The 24,052-nt window shown below is 39.0% G+C and overlaps 1 protein-coding gene across 1 annotated transcript in view; it reads left to right on the top strand.

Moving 5' to 3' along the window:
- Positions 1 to 21,256, top strand: part of SIPA1L1 (signal induced proliferation associated 1 like 1) — a gene marked incomplete at both ends in the record, with an annotated part of 76,025 nt that extends 54,769 nt beyond the window's left edge. The window contains 9 exons of the mRNA XM_080617929.1: positions 289 to 407; positions 2,804 to 3,243; positions 9,059 to 9,298; positions 10,353 to 10,518; positions 13,869 to 14,112; positions 17,026 to 17,172; positions 19,661 to 19,775; positions 20,264 to 20,345; positions 21,113 to 21,256. Coding sequence (XP_080474055.1) covers positions 289 to 407; positions 2,804 to 3,243; positions 9,059 to 9,298; positions 10,353 to 10,518; positions 13,869 to 14,112; positions 17,026 to 17,172; positions 19,661 to 19,775; positions 20,264 to 20,345; positions 21,113 to 21,256 — 1,697 coding nt within the window. The remainder of the gene's footprint in view (positions 1 to 288; positions 408 to 2,803; positions 3,244 to 9,058; positions 9,299 to 10,352; positions 10,519 to 13,868; positions 14,113 to 17,025; positions 17,173 to 19,660; positions 19,776 to 20,263; positions 20,346 to 21,112) is intronic.
- Positions 21,257 to 24,052: the final 2,796 nt, after the last annotated feature.

Raw genomic sequence — 24,052 nt, 5'->3', positions numbered from 1 at the left:
TGTTCCAATGCCATGATGCCTTTCAGGTGGTTCTAACAAATGCCAGGATGGTGGCTGCTGGATTTTCATGAACTTGTACTGATTTACGCCAGGCAGGAATGAGCCCTCACTTACTCACCTGTGTTTTGTCACGATATACTTATCTTTTATTTGGAATTAATTTCGTATTCGGTATCCAAGGTTTTAGGGTAGTATTGGAAAAACAGCAGTGTAAAATGAGGTTAAACATTTTTGTAGCTTGTGACACTGCGTATACTTTTCAGTGCATCATTGTGTGCTGTATTGCAGAGCCAACATGCCATCTCCCAGCAGTATCAAAGGTACTGCCATCCTTCAGAGAAAGCCCCAGTGGAAGACTGATGAGACAGGATCCTGTCGTTCACTTGTCTCCAAATAAGCAGGGTCATGTAAGTTATCCTAAAAAAGGAATTATGTTATGTATTGCTTTTGCTCCAGAGACTCTCAATACCAAAAGTGTTATTCAAAGTATATTTAATGTGACTTAAGAAAGAGAGAAAAAAATCCTCAGGCCTTGTTCCCTACTAGAACATGGAGGAAGTAATAGAGCAGACCTGTTGTTTCCTGAATTCTACAGAGCTAAGCACAGCCTACTGAAATATTTATTAGTTATTGCCAGTTGAACAGCAACTTCTTGTCTGTTAGCTTGTGATAAGCAGAGAGTTAGTGGGAGTTCACACAGCTATTCATAGGCCTCACGTGTGAGACCTAAAGTTACTAATATATTTTTTAATGCAACACTTGGAAAGCCACTTACTTAAAATGAAATAGTGCTCTTGCTTTTGGGGTTCTATTTTCCCCATTTTCCTCATATATTACTTCCTTTCCATAACCTACCTTGCACACTGGTGAAAAACTTTGTCTGAAAGGTCTGCTGGAGTCCTGCTGAAAAAAAGCCCATTCTTGTTTTATTCTTGTTTAAGATCTAAACAGCAAATTCTGTCCTTCTGTCTCTGCAGAGTTAGATATTCACACCTTTTTGGAGGCTGTCACTTCCTGATTTATGTACAGAGAGATAGATAAATATTCATAAATAATTTTAAATAAATTTAATTAGAATTAAAAAAAACCCACAGCCTTTAAACTTTAAATTACCCAGTAAGCTGTGTCACTTTATTTATATAAATGGATAAATACAGAGTTGTTGTGTGATTATACTGAAAGTATTAGTTGCACTTATTTATGTGTGAGAGTCTTTAATTGGTTCCTCTTAGTTGCTCCTGCTTACCAGCATTCTTCTTTCAATACAATTGGCAGTGCTGCTTTTAAGTCATAACAATACATCTTTGTACCCAGCACCACCACATCTGTCCATATTCTTAGGAGCACAAGCTAGTTTTTATATTTAGATTGACCTGTTTTTCATGAGATATGTTTAAATGCATAATAATGTCATATAAAACTCATTGCTTGCGTGCAAAGCGTAGCAGTGGAATTATTATTGCTTGCGTTCTTCTCGTTTAGTCATTGTTAAAGTAAATCTTTATTATGTGGACAGATGGATGGGGGAGTGATGCAGTTCTTAATGAGGAGCAATAGCTTTAATTGGAGATAACTAGAAGCCCAAATCGACTTATTTAATATTCCTCCTGGCTTTCTTTCAGTGCTTGCTTTAATATAATAAGAAATGGATGCTGAGATTTCTTCCTCACAGTTTACATCCATTCCCTATTTTCCCTCTTTTCCAGTAAAAACGGAAACAGCATCTAATTTTTTATATTTAGCTGGGATCTCTGTGCATGCCTATTCAGTAAAACTCCAGGGGCAGACAGATAGGAAAGGTGGTTCTAAGTCTCCTTTCCATCCCTTCCATTATTCCTAGGCCATGTGGTCACCAAACAAGTCCATTGCCTACCAAAGAACTGCTTCAGTTCTGACTATATAATCAGAACTTAGATAAATTCTGTAGATGAAAACTAATATTAAGGAATTCAGATGGGTATAAATACCCCAAAGATAAGTGAGATACTAAGCAATGATGAGCATATGACAAGAAATTCTTCCTGTAGTGATATAGTCTAGTGATGCTCACTATGGAATTGAAGGCATTCAGTTTCTTCATAACAGCAGGTTGTAACCAAGGACAGAACATACAAACCAGTCAGACACCAGCATGTCCTGATGGGACAATTTAAAAGCATTCCATTAATGCTCCCTTTCTTGTGATTCTGCCTCTTGGAAAACAATTTCAGATTAGAAAAATGGCATTTCAGTGGCCATTTGCAAAGGGCATTCCTGCTGAGGAGGAATTATACCTTACAAAGGGGTGGGAAAGAGCAATGGTTATTTCACCCTACTTTAACCTGTAGATAGGCAATTGGATTATTAAAATAACATGCGCTTCCTGTGGATTGGTTGTATTTTATGTTCTAAAACATTGGAGTCTTAAAATAAGAATATTTTTAATTATAGTAGTTGTAAACCAAGTCTGCACAGCTCAGCCAGTTTCATAGGAGAACTGTGCTTGAAAGGAAACAGCATGAAATATTTTGGGACAAAATACGAACAACTGACTTTCCCTGTACAGTTAAGACATGGCTCCCAAATCCACATGAAAGCTCTTTATGTGCACCCAGGGAAGAGCACATGCTTTACATTGGAACGAAAGCTTTAGGGTTTATTAGTCTCCTCAATGTATCTATCCAATCCCTCAAGGTAGAAGAGCTCCTATTGTGCATTGGTGACTTTGTAACCATTTGTTTCCTCCTCCTCTTTACTGCCATAATTCCGAAATAAACCTGCAAGTCTGTTTGTTTCTTTTTTTGGATTGTTGTTTCTTCTGTAGTCTGACAGCCACTACTCCAGCCATTCCAGCAGTAATACTTTATCCAGCAATGCTTCCAGTGCTCACAGTGATGAGAAATGGTATGACAGTGGAGAGCGCACCGAATCAGAGCTGAACAGCTACAACTACCTTCAAGGGACTTCTGCTGATAGTGGCATAGATACCACTTCCTATGGACCCAGCCATGGCAGCACTGCCTCCCTGGGAGCAGCAACATCTCCCCGTACAGGGCTAACAAAAGAAAAAGTGGCACCACTGTGGCATAGCTCCAGTGAAGTGGTCTCCATTGCAGACAGGACATTAGAAAAGGACAGCCACATGGACCGAAAGACCGAGTCTTCACTGAGCCTGGATATTCACAGCAAAAGTCAACCAGCCTCCAATCCTCTAACAAGGGAGAACAGTGCTTATAGTCTTAGTGATGCTGTCTCACATACAAGGTAATTTTCACCTCTTAGGAGATTGACCCCTCCACACTCATTTTCCTACTCTCACTCTGACCTATCAGAAGTGAGAAGTAGATGTTGAAGAGACTGGTTATGTTAACCAGTGTTTTGAAAGATCTCACAGTGCAGAATGCTTGAATATTAAGACCACCTTTAGTCTTTGCATCTCCTACTGCTTATAACTAAAGAATGTCTTTAATAGTATATTCCATAGAGCTCCTACTAAACTAACGTAAGACAGACACATGTGTGATGTGTTCATAAGGAATATCTTGCAACAACTGCAGTTCATATGTGGATCAGAAAGGAGATCAGTACATTTTATTAATGAACAGCTTAAAATGGGCATCTTTTTTAGTCTTGCAGGTACACATTTCAGATGTTTCTCACTTTTTTTACCCAGTCTTGTTTAGAAATCTGCTTGCAGTCAGTATGATCAATGCTGAGAGGAGGTTGCTTGGGAGTGCCAGCATGTGGATTTTAATCTCATTTTGCTGCAGGCTTGTGGGTATGACATTACAGTCACCTTCCCTGTCTTCCTCAGTTTTGCCACTAATAAAATTGGCATATCAAGTATGTGTGTAATGTGCTTGAACACCTCAGATGGGAGATACCCACTATACACATTAACCAGAGCTGCCAGAGGCAGAAAATATTCTAGACCATTTTCATAACCTATTTCCCAAAAGGTATTCAGCATGCTTTTTAAAAAAATGCTCAATACTGTGTCATACTAGCAACAAGAAAAAAAACACCGCTCTTTCAAGGAACATGTATGATAATGATAAATTGTTGTTCTTGTGGAGCCTGACTTGCACTTCTATTCTTGAGGCACCTCGGGTTTGAGCATGCAGCTAAAATGCCTACAGACTGGGAGTCTGAAGCAATTTTTACTAATCGTTTTGAGCAAGGCTACATTTATGCAAGGCTAGATGTTTATCAGACACTTCAACAACTCGTACAGTAGCTGCAAATAGAGGGTTGTCATAGAGACTGTAATGTACTGAATGGTCTCCATGTACTTTGTAATAGTAATTTTGACTAATCTATTAATGGTGGTCCTGCTCTAGTTTTCTGCTTCTCCTGGTTGGCCATTTTTGGCACTAAAGTTCATATTCAGTTGGTATAAATCCCAGCCAGGTCTTTGAGACTGGTGTTTCCAATCCTTGCATGAAGGACTTAGCAAATCTGTAAACAACACTGTGCAGAGGGACTTAGATTTTGGGTAATCTTAGTATGTGCCCCTGGAAGATTAAAATCTATATGGTAGTTATTTACAGTTTTGTACCTTTTCAGACAAGCATGTTCATATTCATTTAGCATTCACTGGAATTTACCACATGTCCTGCAATACTTGTCTGAATATAACTAGCAGCAGCTTTACAGGGGATTCTTACACAGTTGTCAGTAGCATTTCCATTTGGAAGGATTTGTTCAGAAGCAGCTCAAACCCTTGAAAAATTAGATGTAACTCTTGGAAGCTTTACCATAAAAGTGTGCCTAATGTGAATGCTATCTTTGTACATCTGCAGTTCTGGTTCGCTCTTCTCTGAGCACCAAATAAGAATAGTTCAGTAGAAAAGCTGAGAATATCTTGGAAGGGCAGCCATACACTTGACAGCTCTCATCTTTGTCTTCCATGCATATACTTTGCAACTTGATTGCTAACTTAAGTCCAGGATGTTGTCTCATCATTATGTGGTAGTGTTGTGTCTCCAAACATGTTACTTTCTATTGCTGGTTTGGATTCATTTATGTGATGCTTCTCTGAGGATAAATTATCTCTACATGTTTTTTGAGGCTGTTACTGATATTTCCAGATGAAGATTCCCCAGGCTTTATGCTAGGAAAAACAGTTGGGGTTTGGTTTTTGTTTTGCAGTTTCACTTAAAAAACAGATGTTAAAAATGCAGCTCTTTGCAAAGAGGAGTAGTAGCAATTTGTAGAACACATGGGGCATGATACTTGAGCAATTCTGCAGTCACTGCACCCACATTGTTTATTTTGGTGGAGAGAGAAAAAAGATGCTTGTGTTCCTTTATTTCTTATTTTTGAAGACTAGAACATGTGTTTGATTCCTCACAGTAAAGGAAAGTCACAGTGGGCTAAAAAGCTTTCATTTTGTTTCTGATGGCATCCTCAGTTGGTGATTGCACACTGAGCAACAGTGCTGACCTGAGGAAACCCTAGGTCCAGCTGTTTGCTTCCAGCTCTCCCATAGGTCTTTCTATGGAGGCACAACAGCTTGGAGCTGGAGGCCTGTTTAACTGGCACTTCCAAAATGTAACCACATCTGCCTCTTCCTGAAGGAGGGGAGACAAAACAGGATTCTGAGCAGACTGCTTTTCATTAGAAATGAACAGCTTAATTGGTGTGTTTCTCTATCAGTTTCTAAATTGTTATCCTTTGTTGCTTCTACTTTTTTAGCTTTTGCCTGTGGAGGCCAGAATGTCTGTAATGTCTTTAGAGTCAAGCTTCTGAGGAAGAAAAGGAATTTGGCCCTAAAAAGAACTCAGTGACGAAAGAAAGTAACCACAAATTTGAGTGTTTGTGTCTGTAGAAGACAGTAGCAATAATTAGTTTTCAGATCATTTAATGGTGCATAAAAGAACTTGTACCTGAGATTTGGTGGCAAAATGTAAATTATAGTGATTAACTTCTAGAGCAGAGCTTCTGGCTGGGTTTTATTTTTCTTCTCCACCCCTATTCCGAAAGTCCTTCATGATGATTGTGCAGATTTCTCATAGCATCCCAGGAGAACTGCATTATGTAGGCCAGTAATTATACAGTCATTATAGCTGAATGTCATTAAATGAAGCCATATGCGCTGATGGCATGAATTCCCTGGGAAAAAAATAAAATCAAACTTTCATTTCCACCTAAACTGTACAGAGTTTCTTACGGCTCTCTTATAAAAACTGAAAGGAAAATTGTGGCTATTTCTAGTCAAGTATCTTTTTAATTATTTTTAATAATTTGAAGATACTTAAAATATTATTTAATAATTGTATAATATTTTTATGAATGGTTCACCTGCAATTGTTGCAGATTGTCATGTGGTATTTGAATTTTTCCTGAACTTAATCCTTGATGCCTCAAATAATTGAGGTTGGAGGTGGGGTACCAACAGTGGCTATCTCTGTGTCCTGAGAATGAGGACTGAATTTCTTCCACATGTGATCAAGCTGATCCAGGCATCCTTACAGACAGTATGAGGGATCCTCTGCATGCTTCTTGTGTCAGATACTCTTTTCCCATTACTACTGTAGTGGTCCAGCTCTGATTTATTTTTTTCTAGAGTTTATCCAAAGCCTTTTGCTCTTCAAATATGCTCTTACTTAACAAGTATGTCTCTATCTGTCAATATCCTATTGGCCTGACTGTGTTTACTTATAGGGTGTCATAACCACAGTTTGTGCATAGTTCCTGAAGCAGATTACCCTCCCAAAATACTGTATTGTAAAACTGCAGCTCAAAATGCAAGACACTTCAAAGAAAAGTATACTTAAAACCATATGCTAATCTTCTTGCTTATTTGCTAGGCTGCTTTTGGCATCTACTTTATGATACATATTATAATAAATATTAAAATAATAACACTTAAAATAATGTGTATATACAATACAATATATAAGAAAATACTATTTTATCACATTTGTATGTGCTTAAATGCATGTGCATATGCATTTCATGTATAAATTTTATGTAGAGTTCTGAACATCATTTCTTTAGCTGTTTTCCCTAGTAATATTAAGGATAAACTCTACTGGCCTATCTAGGAGTTGTTACTGGTTTTTACCAAGAAATGTTTTCTCACAACTAGCACTTCCTTGACTGGATGGATTAAAAATGGAAGTGGATGTGATGGATTAAAAGTGGACGGATTAAACCTGATGGATTAAGGAATTCTGAAATGTGATCAGAACTTCCCTTTTCCTACACTGAAGCAAAAGACTTCTTCTTGAGTGCATTTAGAAAGGGAGAAAAAAAAAACCCCAAACAAAATAGCTCTATACATTTTCTTTAAAGATGTGCATCTTCCCCAGACCTTGGCAGTTTAATTTTATGGTGGTGATGCCTCACAGATGGACTGCTTTACTCAGCATGTGTAGGAGTTTTATCTCAATATTGAAAAAGGAAGGGGGAATGAAAAGACATTAACTGCCTGTCCCCCTGGCACTTAATTTTCTCTGCTTTCTTGCTATAAATTATGTTTACTTGTATTTGTTACAAATACGAAGGTTGTGATGTGCAGTGCCAAATATATGGGCTTGATGGACAGGAAAGCCTTTTTCTGTATTTTCCCAATCTACTGGTTTTTGTATAGGCCTTTCAGATGTACAGATGGGGGGGGAAGAGAGAATAATTTTATAATACATAAATCTGTATTACTATCATTTGATTTGCATACATATGGGGAGATGTATCTTGCCCCTGATGTGCAGGACTTCACAGCCATCCCTATGTACATTAGATGAGGGATGGCTGCAGCAGCTGGTGCTATTTGAGGTGGGAAGACTACAGTCCAGTTAGACTCCTCATTAAATCCACAGCACTCGACTGCTGGGACTGGTGGTGCTTAACTTGCACCATATGAAAATGAAACATAGTTGAAGGTGGTTTTTTTTAGGCTCCGTCTGTTGTCAGTGGAGAGAGAGGAGAAACTCCAAAACATTAATTCTCCCTGTGTATCTGAGACACCTAATTTAAGGTGAGGAGAATCACCTCCTAAGGATATTTCTCCATTGACTACAGGAGCCAGACAAGTAGTATAGTCTAAGTAACTGACTTCTATAATGCTAAATGTAGGTGAGATTGTTTTCCAGGTGGCAGCATAAATTTAACCTTGAATTCTTTCTCTGTGTCTGTGAGAGATGTGAAAATGCATTGTTTTATCAAGATATGAAGAGTGCTGAATAATTTTCTGTTAAGCTAAAAAAGAAGAGATTATTCAGTGACTTTATTCAGCCTCCCAGTGAATTTTTATTTCTCAGTCAGAAGCTGTTCTTTACCACAGGACCATCTGTTTCAAATTCCTGCTTTGCAGTGTTGTATACAGGGATGAAAATGTGGCTAAGTTGTGTAGAGGGAGCTGATAGAAAACTGGTCTCCAAATATATAATGCTATTTCAGTGCTAAGGCTGTACACAAAGTTTTCCTGTAACTGTACTTAGAAATGCCTGACCTTTTAAGGTTGCTATAGTAAATATTGTCTTAAGTCCTAGTGCTCCTGATATGGTGCAAGTTGCATCAGATTTGAATATCAGCATAACTAAAGAGTAGCTCATATCTAAAGCCCTCCTCCTTCTTCCAACAATTAAGCTGCAGTTGGTCATCCCAAGTCTTTTTTCTGTCTGGAAAAAATGTGATATAGGTTAGAAACCTGCTCAGACTTCTCAGTTTAAGTCTTTTTTTGCAACTCGTACCTGCTTTTTTTTGAAAAATCCAGGAAACCCCCTTTTGAAAGATGTATGGGTTTCTTCTTTTTTTTTGCTAATTCAGCTACAACCTCTTGTATAACCTTTAAGATGCCTAATGAAGGTAAACCCTAGATTTCCCATTGGTGAATGAGGAGACGGTGGTCTACTGCATCCTTAGAGGTTGCTTACAAAGTTTTTTATGAGATGTATGAGATGTTTTTAGTGAAAAATGAGTGAAAGGCCCTTAAGAAAAGAGAATTGGTTTTGATACACTACTCACTATTGACAGGAGCAACATCTCGTGCCTCGAGTTTTGCTTTAAGAATAGTTAAGTGAAGTGCATATATACACATTTGGCAAATTTTGTCTTTATTTGGTTTTTCTCCTAGTACCATGAGCTCACGACACTCTGCCAGCCCGGTTGTTTTCACCAGTGCTAGAAGTTCTCCTAAAGAAGAGCTTCATCCTGCTACTTCTCCCCAGCTTGCACCTTCTTTCTCCTCTTCCTCTTCCTCCTCATCTGGTCCTAGGACTTTCTACCCTCGCCAGGGTGCTACTAGCAAGTATCTGATTGGATGGAAAAAGCCGGAAGGGACAATAAACTCAGTGGGGTTTATGGATTCAAGAAAGTAAGACTGTTTTTTGGTTCTCGTTTCATTATTTTTTTTAACTGTAAAGATGCATTGAAATCTGTGACACTTCTCTCTATAGAAGAGCTTAAGACTATTGAATGCTTATTATTCTGTAGAATTTAATCTCTAATCTAGAGTTCTGCAGTTAGACTTAAATATTTGAAAGTTAGCTAATCTCATTCGCTGTTAAATTGTAAAAGATTTTTTTATCATATCTTGAGAGCTGTATGAATTTCAGTCCTATTAAAGCTTATCTTTCCTTGGGCCTTCTTAAAGGTGGCTCAAAATGGCCTTTGAGCAAATACTAAAAATCCTCTTAATGCAGAGCATGAGTTTTCCTTAAGCCTCTCATCCATGTAGTAGTACTGCACATGCTGTGCGCTAGTTCTATGGCACTCCATGTTGCCTTGTTAAGATTGCTGCCCGCATCCAGTCTAACTGGCTTAAAGCAAGCAAAGGTCTGTCTGCATTACAATATGCAACCATCTCTTTTGGAAGAGAAATTGAGAAACAACTTACTAGCAAAAATACTGTTTAAGTCCAGTGTGACTTTGAAAGCAAGTGGTTCAGAAAGCCTGTTTCAAAGCAATTTATTCAACCCATCTTGACTTTTATTGGGTTGAGCACAGTAGATTATACCGATAACTGGCTGTAAAAGGAGACGGTGAAATTTTGTGATAATTGCACTATAAAAAGCCAGGTAAAAGATTAAAGAAACATAGTGATTTCCTACTTTGGGGCTCATTGAACACGTTTATATTTTTTATTTTTTTACAAAATACACTTTAATAGATTCAATTCCTTATTGTGAAAATGTATTACAATAAACTTTAAATGTATTGCTAGTTGATTTTTTTTAAACAAGGTTATTGCTTCAACAGGTATTCATAAAGATGAGGCTCTGCTCAATTAGCAAAACTCTTTCCCTCCTCCATGCCCCCTACCTAGGGTTTTTCTTTGAAAATCTTGAGGGTGCTATAATTCTTGTTTTATTCATGCCTCCTGCCCCAGGGCTTTGAGACCTGAATGTGTCTGTTCCATTTCATTTAAGACGTCACCAGAGTGATGGCAATGAAATGGCCCACCCTCGGCTGCGTGCTTCAGCAAGAGATCTACGAGCATCACCAAAACGAGCATCCAAGTCCACTGTTGAAGAAGAGCTGAAGAAATTGATAGATCTTGATAGCCCAACACCGGAATCCCAGAAGAATTTTAAGGTATGTGAAAGAGAGGGTCTGTTCCTTGGCTGTCTCTTGTCGCAGTTAAGTGAAATCTCAGAATACCTGAAAAGCAGCGCATAGGTCCTCTTGTGATCCAAGTCATAGTTCTGTTGTTACAAAATAGAGATGTGTGAAGTTACACTTTGGTGATTGAGTTCATTGCTGCTGAGGCATATCAACTAACACAGCAAATGCTTCACAGTTTGGAAAAGAATAGAAGGCCATGAAGCTTTAAGATTTTGGTGCAGAAAATGCTGAGTGCTTTCAAAGCAGTCAAAGCTGAAGTGCTCATTCATACAGTGCTTACTTGGCTGGATTTTGCACTGGACTCAAGACTTTCTCAGATAGGTTCTTTTCTATTCTCACCCATAACAGGAAAATAAAATGCAAGGCAATTCCCTACATTTTCATCATGGACAGAAAGCCATCTGGTTGTCACAAACTTAGGTTACTAGAGAAGTATAGTCATTACCATAGTCAGTGCAACCTTATTAGTCTTAAATTTAAAGAGACTAGGACACCAAATTGCAAAGAACGTTGGGTCTGCTGGCTCATGGAAAATCCTGTGGTGTTGTCTTATGCATTTGAATTGTTCTTCCTCAATCACATCGCTAGACAGTGACATGTTGACAGTATTGAAACTCCTTGCAAAAAGCACGCTTTCATGTCTCTTAATCATGTAACTGCACAAGGACCAAGAATGCTCCCTAAACTTAAGCAAATATTTATACAAAAGAAATGGTTACAAACTTTTCCTGATAAATTTCAAAATGTGTATAGGAACACAAAAGGGCATATATTAGTTTTAAGCATCTATAATTTTGAAGAGAACATCTTGACTTCCACAGTCTCCATGTACAGGCACTGTACATGTACTGAACAGCTCAGGCTTATCACCTCGAGCCCAAATGGTTTCCACAGCAACCATGCAGAACAGAGAGCTCCAGCCTCCTTCTTTGCTTGTAAAAACACAGAGTGGCTTATTAAAACTTGTAAGTGCTAGGTTCCACACACAGATTATTTCAGATATTACCTTTGAGGGCAGAGAAGAACGAAAAACTTGTGAGTGGCAAGATTCCTGTTTCATAGGTTTGTGATAGTTCTGAGTGGGACACGGGTGATGCTAGCATCTCCTGGTGGTTGTTTTGAGCAAGGGGGTTATTCTCATTCCAAGACATTACATTTTATTTGAAGAGGTGACCTGAAGACCTTGAGAAGTGTGTATGTTCCCAAGTTTGTTGTTTTTCTGCTTTGGTGTTAATGAATCAGTTCTTACCCGATCTTTATTTCCTGGTAACTGCAGTAAGTATGTAAACTCAGGTTACACTGATAAATTTCAGCAAGTTAATAACATTCTATCACACTAATAAATGAAATCTTTTCCATTTTAAGAGTACCTGTCATTTCTGCCCACTGCATGATTTATACTTCATCTTAAAAAAAGGTGCTCTTGCAGCATAAAATTTTTTTGACATTTTAAAAGAAAAAAAATAATAATGGCCTTCATTAGTTGACAGCACAAAGACCAAAAATCCCTCTCCTTCTTGTTTGTTGGCTGCCAAAGGCTTTTTTTTTGCTAGCAGAATTTGTTCTAGGCTGTGATTCTGTGTGTCTTGTGTGTCTTTTCATTATCTTCCCAGCCTTCTTTATCTCCTTACCTATTACTTATGTGTTATATCTTTTCAGACAAGTCACACTTCTTTTTTTCTTCCCTCTGCTATATCCCCAGAAGACAATTCCTACTTGTATTGCCTCTGTTCTGACTCAGATATTCGTATCTGTGCGACCTTTTAATGTCAGCTAACTGGTATTAACTGGTGGTTCCAACTCCTAATTTAACACTTCAGTGAACAATACCACCCTCGAGTAAATGCTGCTTGACTTAGTAGCTCTTTCTTTTCCTTGCCACTTGAGGTCAAGTACTGGGAGATGTCACTGGATCATAGCATGGGCCTGCTGATTGAGCTTTTAAATTTCAGAATTAAGAAGCAGCTTCATCCTCAATGTAATACTGAGACATCTGTGTACCAGAAGTTGTCATTTCTGTAGCGTTAACTGTATATGCAAGGTTCATAGTGTGATGGATGTGTCCTGAGTCAGGCAACACTGAAAGGAGAATTAGATGTAATAGAAAGTCAGCATGGGGATATGGCTTCTCTTTCTTTCCTTGTCTTTTGATGATAGCAGGTTTTTGGAAGTAATTTTAATTGTTTCTAATCCTTAATTGTAAACCCAAAACATGCAGCAGTCTTTTCATATTAAAATTTGTAATGTTATGGGAGGGAGGGGAGAATCTGGCAGGTTGTCTTCCAACTGTACTGTACCAGTAATGCCCCCTCCATGCTCTTCTCCCACGTTGTAGTGTGGGATTTTGATCACAGGAATAGAGTACCGTCTGTTTAAACGTTTGGGGTTTTTTTCTCTTTGAGAGAACTATTTTTATGTGCAAATGAGCAACTCTGTAATGTTTAATCACTTTTCTCAGAAATTATATTAGCTCCTTTTTTGTTTAAACTTGCTTACAGAGCAAATAAGAATGGTGAAGTCTTCCTTTCTATTTGCCATTTCCCCGTGAAAGCCTTTGGACCAAATTACAACCAACCCACAAAGAAATATGGTGTCTTAGAGATAGTTACAGGTTTCATGAAAATCAGTGTCTCTGCTGATGGGACTGGTTATGGGTTCTTTATAGCAGCTCACTGGCACTTTCTGGAGAATGCGTAACTCCAGCCTAACCACAGCATTGATTTCACCTACATGGAACATGGGGGAAGCTGGGGTGATGGTGAGGGTAAGACATGAGTTCTCTTACTCACGGGACTGTTTACTTGATTTTGATTCAGATCCTGAAGAATCACAGCGGTGGCGGGTGTTCTTGGTTGTTCAGTAATACGAGACTTTTAATTAGTTAGTATTTGCTGGGGCTCTGCCTGCAGGAAGGCAGCCTCCCCCAAGCACAAGGGACAACTCCAGTTTATGCAGCATTCAGTCTATTTCTATAAACATTATCTCTGCTACATGTCAGCTCTAGAATCTGCAAGGGCTGCCTGAGATTTCCACTTCAGAAATTTGAAGGGCATTTGAAGGGTAGAATGTGAGATAGGCTGATCAAAACCTATGTATGTTGCCTAGTTATAATCGCCCTTAAAGCAGATTCTTCTAGTTCTTTTTCCTTTCCACTGAAATAATACTATGTTAACAGTTGCTTTCTTATTTTACAAAAAGTTAAAAAAACAAAAAAAAGCCAAAAAACCCCCAAAAAAACAGTTTTAACAGACTCCAAAGTTTCCTTATTGATTTTTTTTTTTCTTTCTCATTTCTTTTTATTTGTTTCTATGAATGTATAGTCACACACTCTGTCCTGTCAGTCTCCCTTTCCCAGCACTCCTACCACAAGGCGTGCCTTGCAAAGGACTTTGTCAGATGAGAGTATTTACAGTGGTCAAAGGGACCACTTCTTCACCTCGCGGGCCTCGCTCTTGGACCAAGCCATGCCAAATGATGTACTATTCACCAGCACGTACCCTTCTCTCCCAAAGTCACTGCCGTTACGGAGACCATCATATACTTTGGGAATGAAATCACTACATGGTAGGTGTATTTCCCATTTTTCTACTTTCAAAAGAATCCTTTGTGAATCACATTAAAGGAAAATGCTTTTACAGTAAGTAATACTTCCATCTTGATTTTGCTACAATAAGGAGAGTCAAGTCACATGCCTGAAAACAAAATAGGATGGGAATTCTTTTTTTCCTCACTTCAGTGGGTATAAGACTTCAGGACTGGACTTGCAGTTTCATTGTGGAGAGAGCAAAAAAAAATTGTCTCATTATCTCCAAGTTTTCATCATTTCTTTCAGGAGTCATCTGGACCAGTTGGACCAATGGGCAAAATAATGTATACCTGGTTATCCATGAGTGACAGCTTCAGGTGGCAGTTTAGTGTGGGATTATGGGAAAAAAATAGTGTTAGGAAAATAATGATACAAAAATGGATAAAATACTAGTGGATATTTGGATGTACAGTTACACCAGATACAGCTTTTATTGCACTAGATATTAAATTCACTCACTTATCCTATTCACTTTACAGGGCTTGAGTTACTTATTTTAGTCACACATCAACAGCTAATAGGAAAAAGTTATGTGGTAAAATGCTGTCAAGAAGGCACTCAGCTTTCCCCCAGGAGTTTACTGAAAAGTCTTAGTAGGATTATCTGATAGGTTGTGTGCTGCTGCATGTGAATGTCTCACTTGGTGAGAAAGGGAATTTTCACAAGTTCCGACTGTACCTCCTAACTAAATGTGTACTAAATGTGTTTTCCAGAAATAGAGCTAGATCTCACAGTGTAGGATTCTGCAGTGTTTTCTGAAGTACATATCTGCTCTGATTTATTCATGTTTTAGTATGTTTCAAGAGTTAAATGCAAGGCTATCAATAGATTCAACTCACTATAGTGGGCCCTAACAGAGTCTGTATTCACATCCACAGGATACATTTGACAGTGAAGGCTGCTGAAGAAATCTATTTTAAATGCTTTTCATCTGTCTGTGATCACCAGGCATCAGTTTTCAGTGTTGAACCTGACATTTTCATGAGCTGTTGTTTCTGTACAGCATGTTTCTTGCATAAGAGTTAGGAAACTGAGCTCTCTTCACTTCTGCTTTTTATATACACTAAAATAACTTTGCAGACTTGGTTACGCTTTTAACTGGCTGGTGGATTTGGCTTCTGAAGGCTTGGGTCAGAAGATTAATGATACCATCTGAGCAGAAGTGGGAAGTAGTGTGGAAAGTCTCTTTTCGTTTAGATGACTGTAGGTTCCAAAAAGAAAACCACAAACCCTTCCACACCAAACCCCATTACTCGTCCTAGCACATGAGCTTTCTACACTTGTCAACAAAACAAGATTTTTCCATTTTCTGTAACATGTAGGGGCTGCGTGATAAAAGGACCAGCTATTTGAGTGACACATAAATTGTCCCTCCCCCACACTTGTCTTTGCTGAAAGATAAAGTAGAGCTGGATATTTAATAACACAAGTATTTGTTGGCTTCCAGCTATTCAAAATTCTTTTAATTCCCATATCTTAGTAAGAAAGACCAGCCATTCCAGGACACCTTCAGTTGTTTTGAAGAGGGAAAACAGTGAGCTAAGAACATTATTCTGATATATCTCAACTAACAATCCATCTCACACTTTTAAAAGAGGTGATTTTTCAAATGGTTACTTTTTTCCTTCTAATTCCATATATCTTTTCACTAACTGTATATATTTTTTGTTAAGAACTTCCCAAATAACTGCCCCCTTTGGGGGGAGATAATACGAGAATCCTCAGTGTTAATAACTGAGCTGAAGTTATGTTTATAAAAAGTAAACACCTACAGAGCCAAAAAAATTATTTTTTCAAGGTATTGAAGCAAAGCAGTGAATGCAGTGTCATTGCTTCCCAGGCAGCAATATTATATAGCTGAAGTTATTAGATAGACACCACGCTGTCTGTCTGTTCTCTCTGTTCCAAATGGACTCTTCACTCTTTTCCACAGCTTCTTCCCAGATGCCCAGTCCATTTGCTCACCCCTACATTTCTAGCACTTTTAATACCACCTACAGATCTTCATAACTTCCTTTGCGCCCTGACAGAAGGCATGAGGAAGCAAGTTGTTGCTGCTTCTGATCTTACACATGTGCTAACTGACCAGGCATTGCATGTTTTTTAAAATGTTCAGCCAGTAAACTGAGATAAAGTAGATAATTGTTGGTTCACAATTTGATCTTTCCCTAATTATGGCAATAATTCAGGTGTTTCACTTTGCCTGGCACCAGTTTGCACAAATATGCAAGGACTTTAGATCCTTCCTTCAAGCTTGCCAGTGTTTTTTCTGTAGTGAGCCACATACCAACTTACGTTGTATGTTGGTACGTGTTGGTGTGGTATTTGTCAGTAAAGATCAAGAGGTTTCACTAAACTGCTGGGAGATGTGCAGTACTTTGGAGGTCATTTTATTTAAGAGTTTTCTTGTGATTCATCTCAGTAGGTCTAAGTCTACTGCCATTGATTTATGAGATTGTAAAGAGAGGAGGAGAAATAAACACCACAATTTTGTATTTTTACAGGATCAAATAGGTGCCAGGGAGTGTAGAAGCCCCAGCAGAACCCTCCAAAGTACCCTCAGCTTGTGCGGAGACAAGAGTTGTTAGGTAAAAGAGTATTGTCTGTAGCCCCAGTGCTGGGAAGAGGCAGAGACTGGCTTTTGAAGTGCTAACCTGCAAAGATTCAGGCAGGGTAGAAAGGAGGTGAATGTCCGATTGAGAAGTACTGTCATAGAAAACTCGCTTGTAACATGCTGTATCTGGTCAGCTACAGTTGATCAAACATTCTACTGAGTTCTGGTTCCAAAAGTGCTATCCCAGAAAAATTAAAAATTAGGGATGCATTGGTATTAAGAAAGGAATTTTGGAGGGGTTTGTATCAAATTTATAATCTGTTCTGCATTACTCTAGGAGAATTTTCTGCCTCAGATAGTTCCCTCACAGACATCCAGGAGCAAAGACGGCAGCCCATGCCAGACCCTGGCCTTATGCCATTGCCTGATTCAGCCTCTGATCTGGATTGGTCAAACTTGGTAGATGCTGCCAAAGCCTTTGAAGGTAAGTTTTCAGAATATGGTACTGAGAAAGCTGATCTTTGTGCAAGCTTTGTTAAGAAGTGGTTTTGCTGTTTGTAATTTTAAATCTTGATTCTTTTGTTGGTTTTGTTGTTAGTTTGGCATTTTAAATCTTGATTCTTGTTTGTACTGTTTCCACTTAGTCTGAAGCTTAAGCCAATTTAAAATAGCAACTCAGGTCTTAACAGCCTCAAGCTTTGTATGTAACACTCCAATGCAGTTTCTTCATACTGGAATTCCTCTGTGCTGTGGTTTGGCCAAATCTCTGAAACACTAGCTACTTGTCGTGTAGAGCAGTTGCAAGCATGACAGCTAGGGTGGAAAAGACATCTGACGCAAAAGTGCAAAAATAAAGTCAAATAGCAGGGGGAAGGCATATGAGCACGCTAATGATTGCTTGCTTACTGCACTAGCAAGAAGTGTAGTGCAGCTGAAGCATGCTGCCAAGGTAATTTGGGAAATATGCCCCACTGGTATATACTTTTCCATTGCCATTCTTCCTTTTGCGTGCTCTGAATGCATAGGCTTGCACGTAAGTGTTGTTTGATCCTGTGGCACTTTCAATCTCCTAGTAAACTGAACTGTATGCTGCCTAGGTGTATTTGAATTAAATACATTTCAGCCCAAAGGGAGTTTACCTTACAGTTACTGTAATCCGATGGAAAAGTCATTTTAGGTGTATTAAACAGAAGTGCCTTTTCCCAGTCTCTGCATAAATGCTATCCCATCTTCATAAAAGTGTTTTCACTGACCCTGAATCTTTTCGACATTATTCTGCATGGCTGGAGAAGGCTGTGAAGTAACTTGCTTTCTTGGCTGTTCTCTGGCAGTAGCCATATACATGATTAAGACAGTGCTTGTCTAAGCTGATGTTCAAGACATACTTGTGTGCTCTGCTCTATTGCCATAGGAGTTGTAGAATCAGCATGTCTCATATTTCTGCTGTGCAGAATTGAAATAGATTATTCAAAGTAAGCCTTAGTCTTCAAGAGGAGATGGATTTGTAGTGATGTTTTTTTTTCAGCACTACATAGGAATGAAACCCAGGTTTTAATGCAGTTCACTGTGGTGGGCAGTTTCTGTTTAAAAGAACCTCTTTTTCTGGTTAGGTTTTGACTGTCCTCATTAACCTCAATCCCTCACTTTTGTAGGCCGCAAACTCACTTGTGTTTATCTTTAGAATTATGAACAATGTCAGTGTGGTGAAGGTAACAAACTTGCAGCTCAGATGAAGAAAAGCTGGGGGTAATGTATTGGCTGGCACCTTCATCTCACCACTGTGAAAATACATTCAGTTTTGACTTGGAGAGGGAGCAGCTGCCTGATGTCAACATAATCCCAGCCTCTAGTCTCTGACAGTAGGGATTGACAAGTACCAAGCAGCCTAAATTACAATTTGTGATCCTGGACATCTCTCTTCCATATCATTGATTGATGTCTTCAGCACAAGCCCTCAAAGTTACAAATGGTGAAATCTGCAACCAGCCGAAACAAAATGTGCCTGGATCTGGAGCTAACCAGCTTTCAATATTTTCATTCAAAGGAAAAAAGAGAGGAGCAGGAAAAATTCTATCAAATACCAAGGCATGTTAATTTTAGCCTTTTTGAAAGCACAGAATAAAAAATTGCCGAGCAGAAAAAGATGATACGGTTCTATTTCTGGTGAGAGACCAGCAGCTGCTGAGGGAGAGATATGTTAATTTATTAAATGAAAAAGTGTTGTTACTGTTTGTGCTAGCAATCTCCAGAGTTAGGGGCAGTTGGTAGTTTACAGTCACACCACATGTGATAGTGATTTAGAGATGTGTTAAAACATCTGAGCAATGACAGGACAGAAAGTACAGACATAAGGCAGGAAAGAGGTTTCACATGTCAATCTGAAAATGTTTTCTAAGGCATAAGGAAAAAATTCTGGGTTCTGAAAATTGCATTGGTCATTTTACTTTCCATATGCAAATTGGGCACAGTGAGCTTTTCTTTGGTAAAGATAGAGATCTATTATGGATTGAAGGAAGCTAAATGTAGTTACTGAGCTATTGGATACTGTCATGCGGTTGTACTCAGGAAGTTCTGCACGGTGCTGCTGTTCTGGCTTAGTTTCTTGCCTCTTCTGAGACTGGCCTTGAGTGGGCTGCAGACACCACTGGGGTATCTGCTTTGCTCTCTCCAGCATCTTCCTTCTGGAGAGCTTCTTAGCCTGAGGGTGCTGCATGATCCATGAGAGCATACAGTGCTGTGCCAGAGCTAGTGCTTGCTTATTGAATCCAATACAGCGGAGAACCTGATGCAAACACTTGCAGTGCCAGTTTGCTTCTGTCAAAAGGGTGTCAGTATGTTGTATCATCACCTTATCTTGCTTGAGACAGACTTCTTCAATTGCTTTGAGATCCTGCAGTGTAGCTGCTGTGCTATGCATGAACAAATAATCATTATTGCTGTCATTGTTTTTTGCTGTATGTTTGCCTTCTCAGTTCAGCGAGCTTCATTCTTTGCTGCCGCTGATGAAAATCACAGACCTGTGAGCGCTGCCTCCAGTAGTGATCAGGCTGAGGACCAGCTTACTGCACAGATAAAGCCTTATACAGGGTAAGTAAATACACCAGGTAATGCAGGCTTCCTCAGATACAACCCGAGGAAAAGAGCAGGAACATCTTTATTTGGAAGCCATCTCCAGGCTTCACAGAACTCTTCACAAGTTCTCATGAAGATGAGTGGGAAGTGAAAACAGAAGAATCAGAAGTCCAGTTGGAACCTTTTCGCAGGTTCTTCCTTGTCTGTGATCTGCATGAACGTGTCCAAAGCAATGGTAATTTAGGGCACATACAAGTAGAAAAGAAGTAGAGAGAAGTCAAGTGATGGGTTGGCTCCAATTAACAGTGAGATAAATTCATTCTATTGATTAACGTGCTGCATATGTTCCATGTCCTCTGTTAAGTTGTATTCATTTTGTGAATTCTTAGTGTACCTGAGTGCATACCTACGTAAAGCCACTTAGTACACACCAGGCTGTTAGCTACCCTGTGTGAAGATAGTAAATCATACCAACACCTGTTCTTGTTTCCTGCTTAAAACAGTAAAGAATCTCCCCCAACTCTCGCCTCTAAAGTGGACCAACTGGAGGGTTTGCTGAAGATGCTGCAGGAGGATTTACGAAAGGTAAACATTCCATCTACAGGAAATCTGTAAGACACATATAGCACTTATAGGTGATGCTAATAACTGCATAATCCTGCTTTGCCATGCCTGAGTCTGTGGCAGTCTTATCCTTGTGTGAGAACAAGGCATTTCTTTGCTACTTTTCTAGGCTGTTGTTTTCATTATGCAAGGCCAGGATGGGGTGTCTAAATTTGTAGGCATCTGATTCCTCTGCTTAAGTTAGGAAGGCGATGCAGAGTACCTTCACTCCTTATTCAGGTGGTGTTTCGAAAGGCTTGAGGTTAGTCCATACAAATATATTCTTCTGCTGTTGCAAAGTTGTCGGTATTCTCTAAATGTGTAATTTATATTGTGGAAATTTTCTGTATTGCATTACTGCCTGCTTGGTCCAGAAGGGATCATCTGTGGTCACAAAAAGAGTCTTTTAGCTGGGGAAGTATTTGCAAGAATATTTCCCATCCCTTATGTAGTTAGCCTTCAGCAGTTGTACACTGATGTTGTACATGCAGAACAGGGCATGCCCAATTTTTTCACCATCTGGGGAGCCAGCTTCTGTATTAGAATTTAATATAGAGAAATTCTGCTCATTCAAGCAAAAAGTGAGGAATGAAATGTCAAAAATTACTCTTAGATATAAAACCATGTGTTATTGCACATAAAATCCTTAGAGTGATGCTTATACTCTCTTAAATAGATTCTTGCCTCTCTAAATGGGTGAGAAGCATGGCCTAAAATTTCTAAGATCTGTGTTTTTCCTCATGCCTAAGGAAAAGGAGGACAAGGCCAGTCTTCAGGCTGAAGTGCAACATTTGCGGGAAGACAACTTGAGGTTACAGGAGGAATCCCAGAATGCAACCGAGAAACTGAAGAAGTTCACCGAATGGGTTTTCAACACGATTGATATGAACTGAGAACAGTGTACGGAGAAGGAAATGATCTGTTATATTATTCCTGGGACTTAAGCTTTAATGCCACCTTAATCATGACATGTGAAAGTATAGTCAGAGCACTTCCCTGTCCTTCATCCTCCAGTAACCCTTTTTTGCATCTCTGCGCGCACTCAGAACAATTGCAGATCAACAATCAATGTCTGCCTTTTGTAGAAAAAACAAAGTAAATAATTTTAAAAAGGTAAAATAAAAGTTTAACTGCTAAAATGTGAATGTCTATTTTTTGCACATTGTCTCTTTACCTGTTATGTACAAAATGATTTGGAGGTGGGATCAGGCTTGCTGTTCCATCTGCCTCTGTTTCCATTAACTCCTTTCTCTCTGTTTCAGGTAATCTGCTTTTCCTTGCAGCTTTGGCAAATATTATGACATCTAGAAAATTAGAAGGAAATGTTTATTTTACTGCTCTACTTACATTGTTTTCTGAAGTATGCCACAGACAAGGGGATGTAATGCAATGTTTTAGGTGTCTCCTTAGCAATTTGCGCTTGATTGCTAGTGCTACCTTCCCATACTTTACAGAGAACGTGTGTCCATAGTGTACGGTACAGTACAACCAGCATTGTAACTTTTCGAGAAAGACTAGAGATGTGAGCCATGGGCAAGGCATATTATCACACATCTATTGCATTAGCATTTCTGGGTGCCTTTGTTTCCTGTGGAAACAATGGCTGCAAGTACCTTTACGAACAGCAGAAGACGGCATGCTGCAGTTCATAGCATGTCAGGCAGGCTGAGAGATAACCAAGTACTGTTGCTGTGCCGCTTAAGTATAGTCCCCTTCCCTTCCAGGGGAATCTGTTGCTTGCATATCTGCAGAAGACTTAGGCTGAAGTTGTAAAGAGATTAAAATTTCTTTCCCCTGGACTGTTTCTATGAAAATCCACATTAAGCATCTCTGTGCACCTGCCCTCCCATTCCATTTCTCCGGACTTCTCAAATCACAACAGATCTGAGAAATGTTTATTAAATTTGTGTTTTATTATATGAGAGGTCTTAAAAATCCTTTACTATGAAAGACAGAGGAATATGCAAAGGTGAATTAGAGAAGTGCATTTTTCAAAGCGCTGGGATAGGATTGAAGCTCTGAAATCCCCAGTCCCCAGTGAAACCGTCTAGCGAGAGATTTCCCAAACTGCCTCATGCCAGGAAAGTTAATTTCTTGTTCTTTCAAGGAACAGCTAACTTGCCACAACATGTTACCTCTCCAGAAAATAGCTTTCAGGTGTCAGAATACAACTTCTAAGCGCTGCAGCCTGCACAGGCATTAAACTGTGCAGCATGCTCAGAAACCTTTTCTACTCCTTCCTGAGGATACCTTAATAAATACTGCCTTGCGTAAAGTGCAGTGTTATTTAGGGAGTTAATGTCAAGAGCATCCACTCCCTCCCGTTTACCACATTCTCAAACAGACAGATTAAAATCATCAGGCATAGTCTTGTCAGAAAAACTTCCATGCTCTTTTCAAATCCCTTTTCATGCTCTTAATCTTGCTCCACACAAGTACACACTACACTTCAACCTCAAACTTAATTTGTGATGCTAATCCCCATGGAGTTCTTCTCTAATGTTTTGTCATGGAAATGGATCTCTTTGGAACTATTTCTGGAGTGCTTTTGTAAAGGTTTAGAATGTTGTGGGTTTTTTAATGACTTGTATGAAGGAGATTTATATGATGCCTGATATTATTTGTAAATGGGAAATATTGCTAACATCTCTGAGCATCCTGAAGTCTTGCTTTTATTCTCTTTTATTTTCAAGTTTGGTTTTTATTTTATTTCAAAAAATATTTTGGGACTTGGGGCAGACTATTTATTAGAGTTTTGCAACAGAGTTCTTGTATGATGCCACTGAAGGCTACTTGTAAAATTCTGACAATAAAACTCATTTTAAAGGCTCTTCTAAACCATTTTCTTCTGATTTTGTTTTTTTAAGACTTTTCAGAGGGTCCATTAGTTCCTGCTTGCTTCTTGTACCACTTTTCTCAGTGCTTAGCGATAGAAATGTTTCCGTTCTCTATCATAGAATCATATATTTCTACCTTTTATCCCTTTGAAGGCCATTACTTAGTATGTACACATGCATTTCATCTCTGGACTTTTCATTTGTATTTCTGCACAAATGTATTTTTCCATTTACCAGGGTTTGCTCCTTTAACAGTGACTCTGATCTTCACCAGGCTGATACAGTAAAGGAAGTCACTGGATTTTTTCATCATATATCAGCATTTTAAAACTTACTTCAAAAAACTGAAGCCAATTTAAGTGAAAACCAAACTTGCCTGACATGCCTGCCCAAGGGCACGCACAGCTTTCAGCATCCCAGAACTAAACTTGTGAGCTTGCAATGTTAGGTGTTAATTTTGGGGGGTGGGACAGATACTCCATTTGTTTTGTTTTCCAGATCTCTTCCTTTGACTTGGGAGATAACCTTGGACATGATTTGGACAGATCTTTTGGCCCAGTGGATCAGCATTATGCACAGCTCAGAAATGTGGAACTAGGTCAATCTTCAGGAAAGCAACTTCCAAGTTCACTGAATGGATCCTTAAAAGGCATTTGGGGAAAGAAAATTCATCTCCTTATAGCGGTGAAGTTATCAAGCCAAGAGAGCTCTGAAGCAGCAAGTGGTAGCACCTGGTTGAAAAATGGGAGTTGAATGTCAGAAAGAAAACTAGATGCTGTCTTACCATTTGTAGTTGGATACTGGTAATGGAGTTGAAGCAGTTTCCTGCAGGTCAAGGAGTTGCCCTGCCCA

Source organism: Psittacula echo, assembly GCF_963264785.1.
Source record: "Psittacula echo genome assembly, chromosome: 5".
Classification (NCBI taxonomy): Eukaryota; Metazoa; Chordata; class Aves; order Psittaciformes; family Psittacidae; genus Psittacula; species Psittacula echo.
The sequence above is the reverse complement of the archived record's forward strand: the minus strand, read 5'-3'. Positions and strand labels throughout refer to the sequence as shown.